The following is a 15237-nucleotide window of genomic DNA, read 5'->3' on the forward strand; positions in this document are numbered from 1 at the left end:
AATAAGATTATTTATGTACACGTATCTGCACTCACGTTGTTACAGAGTGAAAGAGCAGGTGGTGGATATTGTCGCCTTCAGAGAAACAATATTCTACGCCTATCCAGAACAAATTTGGGAGTATCATATGGCTAGCGAGTCACATGTACTCCTTCTTGACTTCAGCAAGAATGCAGAATTCAGCAGTGAAATTAAGCAGCTTGCCCTAGACTGGGAGAATCTCCGAATTTACTGTTTGACGGGTGATGCTGTGGTCATCGTAAATCTTTCCGGTGAAGGCGGAAAGCTCTTTGAGCATCGAGGAAACATCTCTTCATTAATAGTTGACCCCAATGCGCGATACCTGTTCTATTGCGAACACGGTTTCGTGAAACGGGCTCACCTCGACGGAAATGTGTCCAGCCCTTCTATTATTTTCCAGGCTATTCCTAGCGTTAATGATTTCCGATACAATAACGAAGAAACATTAGCTCTCGACCCAAACCTACAATATTTGTATTACATCTACAACCGTGTCCTCTATACCTTCGATTATAAAGGCGAGTACGCTGTGGTGCTCACTACGCAGGCTCCATACATTCGCCTGGAGCCGTTTGAGAATCGCCTGTATGCCATATACCAGTCAGGCGTAAAAGGACTTGTCAGCATGCCCCGCATCGGCTACTCAGTGGGAAATTTGGAAAATGGAGCCAGTGTGATAGTATTCTATGAGAGCGCCCCACATGCCATATTCGTTATGCATAGCTCTAAACAACCATCGGGATCTTCTAATAGGCCCTGTACAAAGGATGAGCATGTGTGTAGCGAAATGAGCTGGTGCTTTCCTCTACCATCGGAAATTACGCCCAGTTACCGTTGCTTGTGCGACCCTGCTCATGAGTCAGGAACAGGAGACCAGCATAACACAAAAAACAAGCGTAATTGTATCCCGCTAGAACTTCACCAACTGCGGCCTAAAATTACTTCGGATCCTGATGACCTCGTTTCGGCTTCTATCAGTCTAGCAGTATCCTCTCACTTCGTTAAAGTTCCTAGCTGGGGTCGACCGTTTCACGTTAACCTCATAAACATTTTTACATTCCTAGCAGTTTTCGTCATTGGCAGATTATTTGAATGATGCAACTCTGGGTTATTACTACAGAGATAGCAATGACGAAGATTATTGTTACTATATTTTTTTCTTTAGCGTTGCTAACGTAAAACAGACGGAAACACGATTCTGCTGACTGCTATCGTTGGATTCGTCACTACATTACTATTCGTCGATTTCCTTAGTGTCCGCACACAGAAGAAAATCGCGGAATGGACAACGTCTACCAACGAATATACGAATTTATATAATGCATAAAGACAAAAATAAAAAGATAGACAGAAATGAAATTATGTAACTGTTGTTGCGGGAGAAAGTAGCAGACGCCGGTAAACGCAAAGCAGACCCATTGTTTGTAGCGTGGCTTTGCCATCTCCTACCACGATAGACATAGTAGTGATCTAAGCATATTTATGTTGTACATACAAACGACGCAGTATCATGTAAATACTTCATACTACTACATTGGTATAATGGCGTATTATTGACATATTACCATTATTATTATAACTAGTAGTCACAATGGGGCTGAACTGAGTAAATCGGAGAAATGGGCACATCAAGTGTCGAGAAAAGTTAAAGAAAAGGACTGTACGAAGATTATTATCAGTGCGATGCTTCCTATTTAGATAATGGAGGTGCTTGCTATAACGGGGGGATTTATTTCTATGATATCGCCAACATTATCTTTGCTATTATAAAGTCAATATGACGGGCAATATGGGAAGTTGACTGTTTATGTTGCTCTGAATACGACTGTAGTAATGCAGTACTATATTAAACTTATGTTGGTTGTGCATGGTATAACGTGTAGAGATATGAAGTTTCGTTAAGTTACCGGAGATTCCTAAAAACAAATTCTATGATACATTACTTTTCTAGTAAATCTAAAAAGCTACTAGTAGAACATGATGATAGGTGCAGTAACGCAGAGGAACTGTTAAGGAATTTGTGTCACTAATGAGACGACGCCATGATTTTGCAGCTATTTTATTATGAATCCACGAAACCTCTTCGACTTTAATACGCGACAAATATCAATAAAATCAAACGTCTCCACTAGTACTACAATAAAGATACATGTTTTTCATATCAGCTCGATTTATTGCGCCTCATTTGCATCCGAAAACTTCCACCTTAACAGGTTTTTAAAAGAGTTCTTCATTATCTGAGCTCCAATAAATAATGCTGATACGTTACCAATTTCCGATGCCTAGGCATCTCACCAGAATGACCATTTTTTATTTCAACCTTTTTATGAAAAAAGTGCACCAATCGAAAATGTGGTGCCAAATATAACATAACTGCTGACGTCTAATACCGATTTGTGTGATAATGGTAATTTGACTACGAAAAAAGTCAAGCATGTCAGTACTCCCTTGAATTGGCTTACGAGGCTTAGGTGGTCAGCCGAGGACATCCAGGCCAATTACTGGGCAAATAGCTTTTCTAAGTCCTCTTCCATAGTCTTTCAGGTCCATGGCCGGTCAATGCGATGAATAGATGCAATAAGACGACATTGTATAATCAAATAAGTTAGGATGACGGATTTGGATTGTTATATGTGTATTTTAGTTACTGACCACACATTCCTTCGGGCAACTTCTATCAAACTAACTATCAAACACAAACAATAAACCTGCCAGATCTTTTCAATTGTCACATGATTCTAATAAAGTTATGCTTACGAGCGGATTTGTAGTTGTCCCGTATCGCTTGACTGGCTCGCCTTCCTTGTTAATAAGGAACTTCGTAAAGTTCCACTTGACTGCGCTGAAAATACGATGAAATTATTTTATTTTTATTTATTTTTATAATTATTATTTTATTTAATTTCATCGAATAAAAAATATAAAATAAAATAAAATATAAATTCGATAAGAAAATATCAATTGGACATTTTTCGATAAAGTGTGCGCTAAACTCACAAAGTATATCGATTCAAGTGATGGCTATTTGAACAACTGTGCAGTGCTTCTATGTATTTAGAATCTACATGTGGTCCGAGTACAGCCAGTTATGCTAGTACAAAAGAACAATTCTTGACAGCCGCTTAATCTTATTAATACCCCTATAAAGTTCTAATACCCATTCGTCGTTAGCTATGCCTGAGAATTTTAACAGTAGTTGTATCCCTATCAAACACAAGCCAGAATCTGCCAGAAGACGGGCAACACCTTTTCCGCGGGGATACTGAGTTGATGCAAGTCTACCCTACAGAATATAAATAACTACTTACTTGACCAAAAATCCGGGCTGCTTCATCTTAAGGTATTTCCACAAAGGGTGAGCGTCTTCGCCGTTAACGTTGATCTTAGCAAACATGTCAAACTTTCCCTCGCTTTTACCTTTAGTAGTCCAATTATTTTGTCATAATCGTTATTACATATACTCAGTTGTGCAAATTGCTCTTCGTTTTATCGCCGGCTAAAGTTTCTCTAGGAAGGCATTTCATCAGGTTTGTTAGTGTATAAAATACTATACTTATATTGCAGATATTCCTTTGCATACAACGACTCAATTCACAAACACTTATTGTATCGTATTCTTGATCGGCTATAAAAAAGCCTACCAGGTAAACAATTCAACCAGACATTCATCTATAACCAACAGCTTCAAAACAAATTTTCAAAGAAGATACAGTTAGTAGAACTTTAATGACAGGTTGGGTTTTTAAAAATGATAACATACATTCGTATTTATGATATACATTTGAAGTAACCCTGAATATATTTCAAAACAAAAGAGTTTGCATATGGCACAATTGGACATCCACAAGTTACGTTTACAACTTCTGATTAGAAATACTTTTCTTTTGCATAGCAAAGAACTGGAAAAAGAATTAACAAATATAAATAAAAAAACATAATACATTAACTAAAGAAGCATAATAAAATTAAATATAATACTATGGACTGTAGAACTAAGGTTATTACTCAATAAGATTGCTTACCCTGCACGAATCGCTTGATGTCCTCATTAGAGCCCGGTTCTTGATTTCCAAATTGGTTGCATGGAAACGCTAAAATGCGAAGTCCGTTCGAGTCCGCATGCTTCTGGCTGAGTGCAACTAATTCGCGATAGTTGCGGTTAGTTAAGCCTCATTTGGTGGCGACGTTGACAATGATGCAAACGAAGCCTCTAAAATATCATATCAGAAAAAGACAACACAAAAAGGGGTTGTCAAGTATTCTCGTACTGAAATTAACGGCCACTTTTGAAAGGCAGTGCCATTATGGGTGCAAATGTTAGCCGAAGGTATGGTATATTTAAGACTCAAATAAATTATATATACTGGGTTCTGCGATAGATTCAAGCAATATATCCTATATAACGGTTTCAGACCACTCATAAGTTAATTTTTGCTCATCAAAAGGGACTTCAAATGGCCTTAATAACAGCCAAGCCGTAAGCCAAAACAAACAACAAACTTTATTATAATAGACTTTAAATACCAGCATCTTCGAGGTACTGTAACTGTTTTAGAAACAAGACTACGATGCAAAGAAAAACTAACCGAAATATAGTTTCGCGCTTACTTGTATCTTGCGAGGCTTACGTCGTTGCCATCAATGTCGAGGGCATTGAATTCATATATCGAGTTTGCTTGCTTCCAATTCGATTCCTTCGGATCAAAACGGATCTTTTAGGAACCTTATAATACTAAATCAGTAGCAGTATAGGCCAACCGATCTGGTTGTAAATGTACTAACGCTATCATTATTCGAAGATGTATCGACCCTTATGATCTTTATATGAGATGTGACAAATATTTACAATGGAGATAAAGTCTGTTTCTAAAAGAAGTAAAACTTGCAATCGTGACAAATTGTATGCGCCTTCTTAAGTGATTACGGGGAACAAGTTACTAACTGCTATCGATGTGTTAAAACAGTCGCAAAAGTGTGACTAGGATTTATTATATCGCTTGACTTTAGTATCACCGCATATGTTAGCAGCGCCCTGCATTAAACAAGAAGGTTGTAGTTTTACTATGATAAAAAGAAATTAGGAGGTAGACTTGCCCACGGTACAGATTTTTGTCGCGTGTAAGGGCTACAACGGCACCATACAACAGCCCAGCTGTTAACAGCTAGTAGCGAGAATGCAATAAAGAGACTGATGAATGTATCTGTTAACCTGCTATAAACTTTCTATAAAAAACAATGCTCATAGATGTAGATTCAATGGAAAAATAACTGTATATTACAAAATTGACAGAAGTATTGAGTAATAACTATAATTAATATAATAAATAAAATTTCACTTACCGACATGTTTTTTGCAGCTAAAACAGAAAACAATACAGTCATTAGACGAGAATTTTAATTTGTATTTTCCTTAAATTTCGAATACGTCTAAAAAAAAAGTCAAGAAACTTTGTCGAGGCAGCAATTCGGAATTAACACAAACGATTATTATTCACAGCGACACGCGTAGCTTAAGCCAATATAATTCACGGTCTAATTGCTATTAAGTCGAAGAATTGAACTTGTGTGCCTTAATTATAAAAGTAGTAAATTTCTCAAATACAATTTAGAATGTAAAGAGTAAGTCTAGTCAATTTTAAAACAGTCAAAATTTATTTTGGATTTTCATTAGTCAATCAAAGAAAGCTTTGAAACTTATACTTATTCGTTTTAGGTTCCTTTGGGCATAATTTAGGTACATGATCTATCGTCAACTTGCTTATTTCTGAGCTGCCTAACGACGTTGTGACTATCAACCGAAGCAAAACACCTCACGAGAAGCAGCGTTGTTGTGTGGTCACTTGAGCTATTAAAGATCCGTCCCTCAAATACTGGGTAGCTAATGTCACCAGTTCAGTTGTAACATATTCTCATCGGAACGGCTTAAAAAAAAGCCTACTTTTGATTTTGATCGGTATTCATTGGTTGATCAGTAAGAGCAGGAACGAACAGCGAATTTTCTGAGGGATTCTCAAGGCCGTTATAAACAAATTAGGAACTGATCACTTATTAGATCCTATTTTCCGGAATTTATAGCCAAATGGAATAATTATACATACTCGATTATTGCATTCCTCATAAGCTAGCAAGTTATGATGATGTTTCACCCAGTTAATAATAACTCTAAGCCTATCTGCGTCGTTAGTCTCCAAGGCCAATGCGCAACGATGTTGTGCGAAAATGTCCTGTTTACGGCGACGTGCGGTGGAAAACTATAGATGGAGTGGGTCATAACAAATCAATTTGGCTTTTAGGACGCATGGTTGGATGCGATTCATTCGCAGCTAGTAAATACGCACATGAGGCCAACAGTAAGATAACTTCCTATTGTACTAACTGATTGGCTCAGGTGGGCAGAAGACCTTACATGGAACTGAAAGATATGCTTCGAGTTTTATGTCTAGTGCTGCCTTATTTCCGAAGCATAGCTTCTGACGACCGGTTCGTAGCCTGAAATTAAATCTACGCCTGGTTTTGAACCTAAACCACCGAGTGTCTGTATTTCAGTAGCGCATAAGTTACTGGGCACTATCATATTGAGTGTTAGTAAAATTCGCCTTGTCTCACCTCGATTGGTTGATTTTCAGCTCCTCTTCTACACCTCTTATGACTACGAATTGTTCCGTCTTTGTTTCTACTTTGTTTACTCACGGTAACAGACGAATCATTTCTCTTTTCATGGGCGATCTTTGTGCGCACTTCACTCGCCACACAGACTACCCTTCCCGTCGAGTTTCACAAATTCTATAATCTAGAAACGCTGCGTTAAATGCAAACTGGGTCGCTGATAACAACATATGTAGGTATAGGTTGCAGATAATTAGCGGGCAACTTTCTGTCAGATTTCTAACGTTCAATAATGACATGTACACTGCCTTCTGCCTGTTCTTTTGCGTAGTGGTAATCTGTTGTGGTAACATTGAGCTTGCATGTTATGAAGTATAAGTTTGTAGCGGCAATTTTCTTGGAAAAACTAAGATATCTGTCTTAGAACCTATTACGGTTAAGCGTTGGACCATTAGTTGCCAGCCGAGGATGCGTGGACAGTTTTTAGTAGAACAGATGAACTCGGCAGGATCTAGACAAACCAGATTAATTGCTAAGGATAATATATTTCAAGTAAACCGCCAAGAATCCTCACTAAATGTTGACGAAATAAAACTTCTACAGGTTCTACAGTGTAGAGTGTTATACAGGTAAAGCAAACGGATAACAAAGTTAGCTTAGCAGACAAAATAGAGCATTAGAGTTTAAAGCATTTCGTTGAATTTTAGACACCCTTCTCTCAAACTGCAAAATCTCAAAAGAAGTTGACGTAAGTATTAACTTCGGTTTATTGATCACAACCGAAGGATTCGCTTTTCATCTTCATTCGTATAGTTAAGTGAATCTCTTAGTTCAACCATCTCTGTATTGATTGTGCGTAGTGCCCTGCATGGAAAGCCAAATGTTGGTTAGGTTTACTAGAGATTCCTTAGAACACACATTTTATGATGTATGTAATTTTTTAACTTGCATATATTAACAATCTCTTTTTCATAAAATATGCTATACTTCATCACAATCTTACCGTTATCTAAACCCATTGTTATTATTACACTAAAATAGTATTCTCAACGCTACATTGCTTTCGGCAGAGCTTTAAATTTTACTTCTGGTCAGAAATTATCGTGATGCTAGGGGAACGGACGCCACGTTTTTCAGCTGCTTTATCAGTTGATCTCAATAAATCTAACAGTTCCCGGGTTAAGTATAATAGCCTAGGAAGAGCAGAATACCACCGTCGAGAACGTACGTGTTCTAATTCTACTTTGATACGGGCTAATTTTAATTTGGAACTTCTGCCCATCCACCATTAAATACTTTGTCAAATCTTTAAACTCTTGCTGTTGGAATTGCACGTATACTGGTGTGTTTTCCTGGTAAGAATTTTTGCTGAAAACGAGTAGCTGGGCCAGTAGATTAGATAGAAACCTAGCAGACGACTAAGCGTAATTTTTCATTAAACGAATCATATTGAAGCTCCTTAGCTACTGGTTCCAACCGTTAAAAAACCCTAGTAAAGAACACTTCATGTAAATAGACGTGAAGGTGGTTCCGTTTATATAATTTGATAGACTAAATGCTGTTCAGACTGGCTTTTCATGGACTTGCTTTAAATATTTTTCATCAAAAATGCTGAGCTATGCACACTCATCATATCGAACTTTCCCATAAGATAATTCCTAGTTTTTCCACCAAGGCAATAAAAAGCGGCCTTCTGCGAGTTATCTTCTACATATCTTTATAGGTTACGAGAATAAATTTTTTTGCCAATCTTTTCAAAGTGAAATTTTAATATCGTCAATCATTGAATAAATGAAATTCTCTCAGGATGCGCTTCAATCGATATAGATAGAATACTGTACTCCGGATACTAACTTTCACCGCACATTCTTCTTACTGCAATAAAGATACACAATGTTGTTTTGTGTCAGCCTAATTTATTAAATCTCATTTGCATCCGAAAACTTCCACCCCAACAGGTTTTTGAAGGATTCTTCATAATCTGAGTTTTAACAGATCACGCCGTCTCGTTGCCAATTTCTAGTATCCGGGCATCACCACTATTTTTTCTCTGAACTTGATGCTAAATTATATTATTAAACGTATGTAAAAATCTGCGCACGATTACCGATGACTTCTTGGCCATGATGTAGCGAAAGTCGATCAGAGTTAATTAGGAGACAGAGCAGACGTTAGAGCACTCCCCCGAGTTGACTTGTGAGGTTGCGGTGGTTGGTCGAGAGCCTCCGGGAGAATCTGGCGGTGTCTGAGCAAATAGTCTTTGTAGGTCCTCTTCCATGGCCTTTATAAAGATGATAAGCAATCAAATTGCAACGAAGATGAAAGGAGAAACATCGTACAATTAAATAGTTAATAAGAAGGTTAGGATAGACAACTTTAATGACGTCGGCATATTTCGTGTATTGACTACACACCTTTTCTGATTATAACAAATAAACTATTTGACTAAGTTATAGAAATACCTTTTCGACATTGTTAAACACTAATTTGTATGATGCACAATACTGCTATCAGTGTCCATTTAATCAAATATTGCTAAGATTTTTGATGAAGTCATGCTTACAAGCGGATTCGTTGTCGTCGCGTATCGTTTGACTGGCTGGCCATTCTTATCAATTAAGAACTTCGAGAAATTCCACTTAATTGCACTGAAAATACCATAAATTCAATTTAAATAAGCGCACTGCGGCGTACTTGGACGAATTTGTGCTACATACGCTTATTTACAGGCCAGAATTATAATTCATGTGGTCTGAGAATAAATGTTTGTGTCAGCAGTGAAAAACAAAATTCGACAATATATCATTTCAATTCACCATTGAGTTAGAATTCTATCTTGTATCCTATTGAGTTCATAATATAAACTTGTCATTCGTTTACGCATCAAGAACGTTAAATGTAATTATAGTCATATTAAAATCAAACAGAAACGCAGCAGAACACACGCGGTATCTTCGTTACATGACTACTGAATTGATATAGGTAAACTATATTATAATACACCACTTACTCGACTATGAATCCAGACTCTTTCATTTGGAGGTACTTCCACAAAGGGTGAGCGTTTTCACCATTAACGTTGATCTTAGCAAACATATCAAACTTCACACCATATTTACCTGAATTAGTGCAATCAGATAATGAATGTTATGCATAACGATCGGGACACGAATCGCCTTTAGCGGTGGCTAAAAGACTCCTAGGCACACATGTTTGACAATACACAACGTACTATGTTTACATCGCAAATATTGAATTGTTGTAAACAGCAATTCAATTAACACACATCATAATCTGGTGTATTCTCAACGTTGTTCATTTATGTCGACTGAAAAGAGCACCCCTGAGGCAATCAATATTCAATCAGATATTTGTCTGCAACCAACAGCAAGTTTTAAGAACATGCAAAATGACAAATTTCGATAACTTGGTGTTTCAAAGTTCAAAGGCCAAAGGTGCATTCTAACCTACCGTATTCATTTGAAGTAACCGCGGATCTATGTGTAAACTTAACTAGAAATTGACACGTGACGCAATTCAACTGGCACAGACTCTTTTTACTACTGTTAGTTGAAAACACAATTTTGCTCCATATTGCTTAATAAGTTGTAGTATAGCAGAAAAAAAAACTATAAATAAATAACTTAATACATAACAGATAAAGAACATAATAAGAGCAAAAAAAAAACTAAAGGCTGCGCACTTAACAACTACACTTAAAGACATTATTATTCAATGAGATTGCCTGCCTTGCACGAACTGCTTGATGTCTTCATTAGAGCCCGGTTCTTGATTTCCAAATTGATTGCATGGGAATGCTAAAATGCGAAGTCCATTCGAATCTGCATACTTCTCATACAGCATGACTAACTCGCGATAGTTGCGATCGGTTGCACCTCATTTGGTGGCAACGTTGACAATGATGCAAACGTGCCCCCTGAATTTTTGTATAAGGAGAAAACATAGAAATGGTTTGTCAAGTACTTTACCAAAAAAGACGCCCGCTCTTAAAAGACTATACCCGGACACATGCAAGTATTAGCTAGATAAGAAATGTGGTTTAAAATATATCATAAACATAAGATTTAAATAAATTTACGGTAGTACAGATGATTTTAGAAGCTAAAAAGGGAATCATTAGTAGTCGTCTCTTGTTTGTTAATCTTTACACGTACTTGTATTTTATGAGGCTTACGTCGTTTCCGTCGATATCCAGAGCATTGAACTCATATATCGAACTTGCCTTCTTCCAGTTCGACTCCTTTAAATAAAAACGTTGACAATGTTGAAGCATTATATTTGTAAGGTTAAGCGAACAGGCCAAACAGACTGGTTGTAATTGTACCACAAACTACATTTACTATTTTGAGTCGTATTTACTTTTGTAGTCCTTCGATCAGACGTCCCATGGAAATACAATAAAAATAAACTTGGCTTTTAAGAAGTTCGTCCCTGCAATCAAATACCCAGCGTCACCCACGAACTGCAACATTAAATAGAATTACTGTGGAGAAATGAATCATCAACTGGCATCCAGTTGTAAAAAAGTATCGAAAGTATAAATAAGAGTGAATATTGTACTAATTGTTTTAATTATGGCTCTATATGTTAGCAACACATTGTGTAGAGCTATACTATAACTATAATGGCGAGGAATAATTAAACAGTAAATTAATTCATTATACACACCTAAATTCTAGGTGAAAGAGTTCGCGGATAACAATTAATGAACAGCAAAGTTCACTCCAATGGAAGACGTAATCGATAATTCTACGTATCTACCAACTTACTTCAAAGGTTCAATATAAATTTAGCGGAATATATATATTTTTTGTGCAATATTAATTTTACGCTAGAATTGGTCTGGCTGGCCCACTCATTATAATGTTCTTATTTTGTACATCTGTGTACATTCACGCAAGATTTATATATATTTGTATATTATGGTGTCTGCGATAATGTTGTTGGCCGTCATCAAAATTGTATTAAATGATTGCTCTTGATTCGTACCAACAACGACCTCCTTTACGTAGACTACCATGTAAAAAAAAGAACAGCGTTTCGTCAGGACCCCGAATTGAGCAGCATATTCCTATGAAGAAATTACCCAACGTGCAGCCAACACCTTGAACTTGGGCTTCTACAACTTGGAGCCTGTTAATAGCCTTTATTACTGTTCATCAATCTATGTGCTGTACCACTGATGACCATAATCGAACTGGCAGACAACAAATGCTAATTGTAAACCATGGGTGTAGCACAACAATACTTACATACAACACAAATTAACTAGAAAAATTGCACGACTAAACCTCATAACATATTTTGGCTGCCTAACGATGCCAGGACGACCATTACCATTATAAGGCTGTCACTGCATGATGTCGCGGTTATACCTCTGTTTCTAAATGCCGTCGACGTTAATAAAAATAAAGGTCCTTTGCTATCTCTTTTGCTCCGTTTTTTAGCGCGCCGTAAAACAAATCTAATAGCAAACTTTCGATTTTTACCAAAATCGATGGCCCATTTAAAAAAAAAACGGCATTATTTAGACAAGTGAACAAATTGAGCGCAAAGAGTCCACCGACCAAAATATAGACCAGTATTTACAGCTTTTGCACACACACCCCCTAAGCAACAACGAAAGCAAACTGTGGCATTAAAAATGTACTTTGTAGGCGGATAGACAGAGAGACATCATCTATAATAAATAGAGTAGTTAGCTTAATAAGTTAATGTAAATATTAAGCAATAAATATAATGACCAATTATGAATAGGTAATGTTGACTTACCGACATATTTCTTGCAGCTGAAATGACGAAAGAGAAATATTATAATGATTAGATAATTATTGCACTTTGCGTTACTCTGACACTTCCTGACTGCAATTAAAAAAAAAGTAATACAATTTTATATAGCCAAAGTCCACGATGTCTACTTTTAATAACTTGCGTAGCACCAGCCGAAAGATAACTGTTATTAAGTGGAAATTAAATAATGGAATGTAATAGTGTAATGGCTGCAAATTTAATTTTTTTTTAAAATGTATTAAAAAATAATGTTATTTTCAGCGGAACTCTTTATTGAGCTGATTAAGCATTAAGATCAACATGTTAGAGGTAGCAAAGCCTGTTATTGGTACACCGAAGAAATGCAATATATTATTCCTCTTTTTTGAGGCTAGTTTCAATTCAAGTAGTATAACATAGTATACGCACCCGTGGACTTCGCCCCGCACCTGTGTTTCCATTAAATGTGTTAAAATTTAGGTGTGTCAAAGGTAAGAAGTATTGCAGGCAGGCGTGAAATACACCAGTGGTTGTGTAAATAAAACTTTTAGTACCAAACAGCCTGTACACTGAGGGTTACTGCATTTGTATACGTGTAGGCCTATAGTTAAAATCGTTACGGAAGCTTATTAGCAAGTATTTCATCGCAGAACACAACAAATGACTACATTTATGGTTCGTTGCTCTTTTCAAGGCAAAGTTCTATCTTTGGCAAGTTTTCTACGCAATTAGGAGGAAGTACACAGCTAACCACGATGAAAAACGGGTTCACCGAGAGACATAAGGACGTTGTTTTTTACTTTTGAAAGATATAAAGATGTCTTTAGACTTTGAAAATTGGCATAGCAAAGCATGATTGCGCTAGACGTTTAGCTCGCAGTAGTGCCAGTGTCTCATAGTCTTATGATATTTGGATATCCCGTTCTTAACCTTTGCTTCAATTAGGTGACTGTAAAGATCACAAACTATCACCCTTATGCCGTTTCACCGATTAGGTTATATTCCTTAAAATATCCATAAAATCGCTCAACAGAGCTATCGTTTCTATCTTTCATTAATCTAGCAATATAAACTTATACGCGTTTTGTTGCGTATTATAATCGGGCATAAGTCGCGTTTGTCTAACTCGGAAGTTCCACGAACCGATCTAGCGGCTTCCCAATGTATTTACTGGGTTCAAAGCATAGAATAGAACATCATATATAACTGAAATACATCTGCAGCTTGCATACAGTTAAGTATCATTAACAAAACTCCTACATTTTCGTGCCGACTGACAGTTTTGCAGCTTTTAATAATGCGTTTTGCTGTTGAAGGTCACATCAATATCAAACCAATAGCATCAGCCCATGTTCGCTATCGTAATCAACCGAAACGCATGAGGAGAATGACTTTAGATTTCAGTTCACTCATCGATCCATCGATGACGGCGCGAGACAGCGACAAAATTTCTGTGGGACTTGAAGGTCTACTAGCAGCTTATTCATAGCGCCATTAAGTTCAGTTGACATTATTACAGCCAAGGATTTAAGAAGAACAGTTACACGTGCACACATTGTCCTTCGTTGACCCACAGTCTAGCATGGCATGACTACGGTCTTATAACTTCATTGTGACCAGCACCCTCTGCGTCGCAAGTCTTCAAAACCATATATACCAATCCACAATCGCATTTTGTGAATGGAAATATTTTGTTAACTACGTATAGAAAAAAACTAGAACAGTAGCGGGTCGACTTTGTTTATAGCACGCAGGGATAGGTGTGATGCATTCACCACTAACAGATCTACATGAGCCACAATCATGCGATGGCGTGCTCTCTTACTTATCAACCCACCTTGACACAAGCCTTTGCCGATAATTGGTAGAATTCGCATCGTATTCCCACAATCACCTGATTCTCAACTATAGTCTCACTGACTGTTGAAACTCTATGCTAGATTCTTTCTGTTCTCTTTGTTTACTCACATCAGCAGACGAATGGATACTTTTTTCAAACCGTGTTCGCGAGTGTCATCGCGTAGACGACCCTTCCCGTCTATTTTTCTGGAATTTGGAAGATCGTGCTTTAAAAGCAAACAGAACGGTAGAACAAAGCATATATAGAGCTGAACGTCGCGCATTCTATTGCGGAAGTGGGCTTTGATTTTATTGAGTTAAAATTTCTAACTTACAACAATAACGCATTAATGCGTTTTTCTCTTAACATTCAATAGCTGTCTCCTGTGGATAACGTGAATATAATACTCCTATAGCATGAGCTTTAAACGATCATATTTTTAAACAAGAACTACTTAGTACGGTTGAACTTTTGATAATTGATAATTGGCTGATGGTGCGTGAATAAATTTTAACAGGATAGACAAACTCAGCAAGATTCGGATTCAGTATTAGTAATAATAGTTGATTAAACACAACAGACAGAATCACATGCAATGATTATTGCAGTTTTGCAGAGACATCGAACGAACTTCCACTAGAGACATTCAACAGATGAGTATAATTTGTAACATTCTGCTAAATTTTGAGACAAGTTTTATTGGAAAAGAATTGGCTCTCACATTTGAATTCTGAAGAATTCTAAATAAGTACTAATTCATATTTGTTAACCATAAGTGAAGGATTCGATGTGAACTCCTCCTTCGTCTACTAATAATAGTATTAGTAAGTAACAAGCAACAAAATTGTACTTTCTTTACAAAATCCATACTTTTTAGCAAAGTTGAAAATGTATTTGTACTATCACATCTCACATATATAGAATATTTGCCAAGGCATTTGTAGTTTGGCATTCACACACACAGAGATTAAAAATTGAAT

The 15237-nt window shown here is 36.9% G+C and overlaps 2 protein-coding genes across 14 annotated transcripts in view; one reads left to right on the forward strand and one right to left on the reverse strand.

Annotated features, from left to right (window-relative positions):
* Positions 1 to 2191, forward strand: part of LOC111255014 (uncharacterized) — a 40716-nt gene extending 38525 nt beyond the window's left edge. For all 13 annotated transcript variants that reach the window (XM_086975441.1, XM_022816627.2, XM_086975443.1 and 10 more), the window contains one exon: positions 46 to 2191. In XM_086975441.1, coding sequence (XP_086831567.1) covers positions 46 to 1117 — 1072 coding nt within the window. In that variant the 3' untranslated portion in view covers positions 1118 to 2191. The remainder of the gene's footprint in view (positions 1 to 45) is intronic.
* On the reverse strand, positions 2174 to 14396 carry LOC111254285 (uncharacterized). Its single transcript, XM_086975053.1, has 13 exons — positions 14255 to 14396; positions 12421 to 12437; positions 10803 to 10888; positions 10377 to 10564; positions 9638 to 9746; positions 9191 to 9275; positions 8789 to 8908; positions 6628 to 6795; positions 5362 to 5378; positions 4044 to 4231; positions 3330 to 3438; positions 2779 to 2863; positions 2174 to 2558 (listed from the first exon to the last, which is right to left on the reverse strand). Exons 1-13 carry the CDS (start codon positions 14292 to 14294, stop codon positions 2520 to 2522), a joined length of 1251 nt encoding a protein of 416 aa, XP_086831179.1. The 5' UTR covers positions 14295 to 14396; the 3' UTR covers positions 2174 to 2519.
* Between the last annotated feature and the right edge of the window lie 841 nt (positions 14397 to 15237).

This window comes from Varroa destructor, unplaced genomic scaffold (assembly GCF_002443255.2).
Source record: "Varroa destructor unplaced genomic scaffold, Vdes_3.0 BEIS01000007.1, whole genome shotgun sequence".
NCBI lineage: Eukaryota > Metazoa > Arthropoda > Arachnida > Mesostigmata > Varroidae > Varroa > Varroa destructor.